The 2,326-nt window shown below is 39.9% G+C and overlaps 1 protein-coding gene across 1 annotated transcript in view; it reads left to right on the forward strand.

Moving 5' to 3' along the window:
* Positions 1-539: 539 nt before the first annotated feature.
* Positions 540-2,326, forward strand: part of LOC113209738 (phenoloxidase 1-like) — a 36,158-nt gene continuing 34,371 nt past the window's right edge. The window contains exon 1 of the mRNA XM_052267713.1: positions 540-756. Within this exon, the coding sequence (XP_052123673.1) occupies positions 540-756 (217 nt within the window). The remainder of the gene's footprint in view (positions 757-2,326) is intronic.

Genomic DNA, 2,326 nt, shown 5'->3' on the forward strand with positions numbered 1-2,326 from the left:
AGGTGTGTTGCACACTTTTAAATGTTCAACCTGAACGTCGAGCGCTATAGCTTAACGCTCAAGTTGAACACTAAAAAGTGTGCAACACGCCTGTTGAACACTTCAAACTATTCAAAACTCGTGTTGCACCCATAGAAGTGTGCCACACGGTGTTAAACACTTTAAAGAGTGTGTTAGTTGCACACTTTATATATCAGTGCACTTGTGTTTTTCCGTGACGGCCTATCAGCGGCATTTGCGAGCTGCACTGCGCCGTGCGCAGTTTCCAAGGGACAAGAAGAGCAAACTTCTCATTTCGTCGATAAAAGTTTCATAACACAGTTTTCTGCAATGAGCAGTGAGAATTAGAGAATTTTATAATAAATAATGTGACAGTGCTCTCCATCAAATCTGAAGAATAGAAGTGACACGGAAAAATTATGAACGGAGTGCATATGCCGTGTTGTCGTTTCGCACACCGTCTTTTCCAAATTTTATAATTAAACAATTACGTGAATTATGTAGACTAAAGTGCAAATGGGGTTTACTCTGACTCTTCGATGTTTCCTGTTTGTTTGTTCCTACAGACAGACCGGCAGAAGCAGCTCGGTACGACTGTCATCAGTAGGTTTGGGGAGAAGGCGGAGCGCATATCTGTGCGTAACATTAACTTGCCTGACTTGAGCTTCGCATCCAGGATCAACAAAAGGGCCCAATTCTCCCTTTTTTTGCCTGAGCATCGACAGATTGCTGGCAAGCTAATACAAATATTCTTGGGTAAGTAGCTGTACCAGCATGGAACACTCTTAGTAATTTTACTGAGGACGTACTCTCTACTACTCCGATATATTGTTAGAAAAGAAAACAAAGTAGATGTACCATCTACGCAACAAATGTGGCAAGAGTCACATTTAACTGGCAGGATCACTGTTTTTAAAAAAGGTCTAAAAATCCAGACAATTTGGCACGTACTAAACGTCTGAAAATTTGGACTGTTTTGCCTGAATTTGTGGTATGAATTTTTAGTTTGCATTTTCAGCTATCTTAGTCTGAACAGCAATTTCATAACTTTTAGTCTGCATTATAGATCTTCTGTTAAAATGTAGTTGTCTTGACGCTCTTTGCCGTCTTCGTCTAGTTGGATTGTATTCTAAGTAATTAGAAAGATATTTGTTATTGTACCTTACCTACCTACTCGGAGTCGAACCTCGGACCTTTGGATTAGTAATCTCTCATCCTTGACCGCACGCCACGACGACAAGACTGGCAAGGGGGCTTAGGCAAGTGTAAATTCCTGATCTTGCACACTGCAAAATTCCTGCAAAAAATTTTCAAGCATTGTAAGGAAGTTTGCATTGCAAACTATTTTCTTTGCATTGCAAACTATTTTCTTCGCAGGTTGTGAAGAAATGGTTTGCAAGGTTACGAACTAATACTTTGCAGCGTTACGAACGATTTTCTTCGTAAGGTGCGAAGAATTAGTTTGCAATGCGAAGGGTTAAGTTCGCAATGCAAAGCATTTTGCAACGCTTGAAAATTCTTTGCAATGCGAAGAATGGTTCTTCGCACACAAACTCGGCATATTTGTTTCTTATCTATGTTGATGACGACTGACGGTAGTATTTTTTCCTGAGAGTCAATTTCTAGGGTACTTTAGGGGAGGAAATAATGGAAAAAACTATTGAATTTGGATCAAAAATGACGGAAGGAGGTTTCAAATCGAAAAGTGTCAGAGGAACTACCCCCCCCCCCCCTTGGCCCCCAAAACCACTCATTTTGAGTCAGAATATCACTCAATATTTGTACAAAAAGAGAAATTTGTATTTTGTGAAATTATACGCTGTTATAGGGATTTTCGGCACATGACTCTCAGGAAAATATTTGGTCGGCTTTCGTCACCTACATAGATAAGAAGCAACTATACCGAGTTTGGGCACGATCGGGAATTTACACTTGCCTAAGTCCCCTAGTAAGGGGTCACCGACGGCTATCTCCTTGATCCTACCGGTGTGCTCCTGGGACTAAACTAAATATTCATACTTTTCTTGTCTGAATTTCAGATTCAGACCTTCATCTGAATTAATATTTTGAATTTTCATATTTTCTTGACAGATATCTTAATTCAGACCTACAGCTATAAAATTTCAGACGTTCACTGAAAATTCTGACAAAATTGCATGAAAACCCCATTCAACTTGCGTGCATATGCGAGAGCCCATCACTAATTTGAACCCTTTGAAGTGTTTGACTCGTTATTTGAATACTGTAAAGTTTATGACAGTGAAATTGAACAGTTAAAAGATTTTACACCAAGGCGCCCGCTTTGGACAGCATTTTGACGCCCCCT

Source organism: Frankliniella occidentalis, unplaced genomic scaffold (genome assembly GCF_000697945.3).
Source record: "Frankliniella occidentalis isolate FOCC.00 unplaced genomic scaffold, Focc_3.1 Scaffold57, whole genome shotgun sequence".
Taxonomy (NCBI): Eukaryota; Metazoa; Arthropoda; class Insecta; order Thysanoptera; family Thripidae; genus Frankliniella; species Frankliniella occidentalis.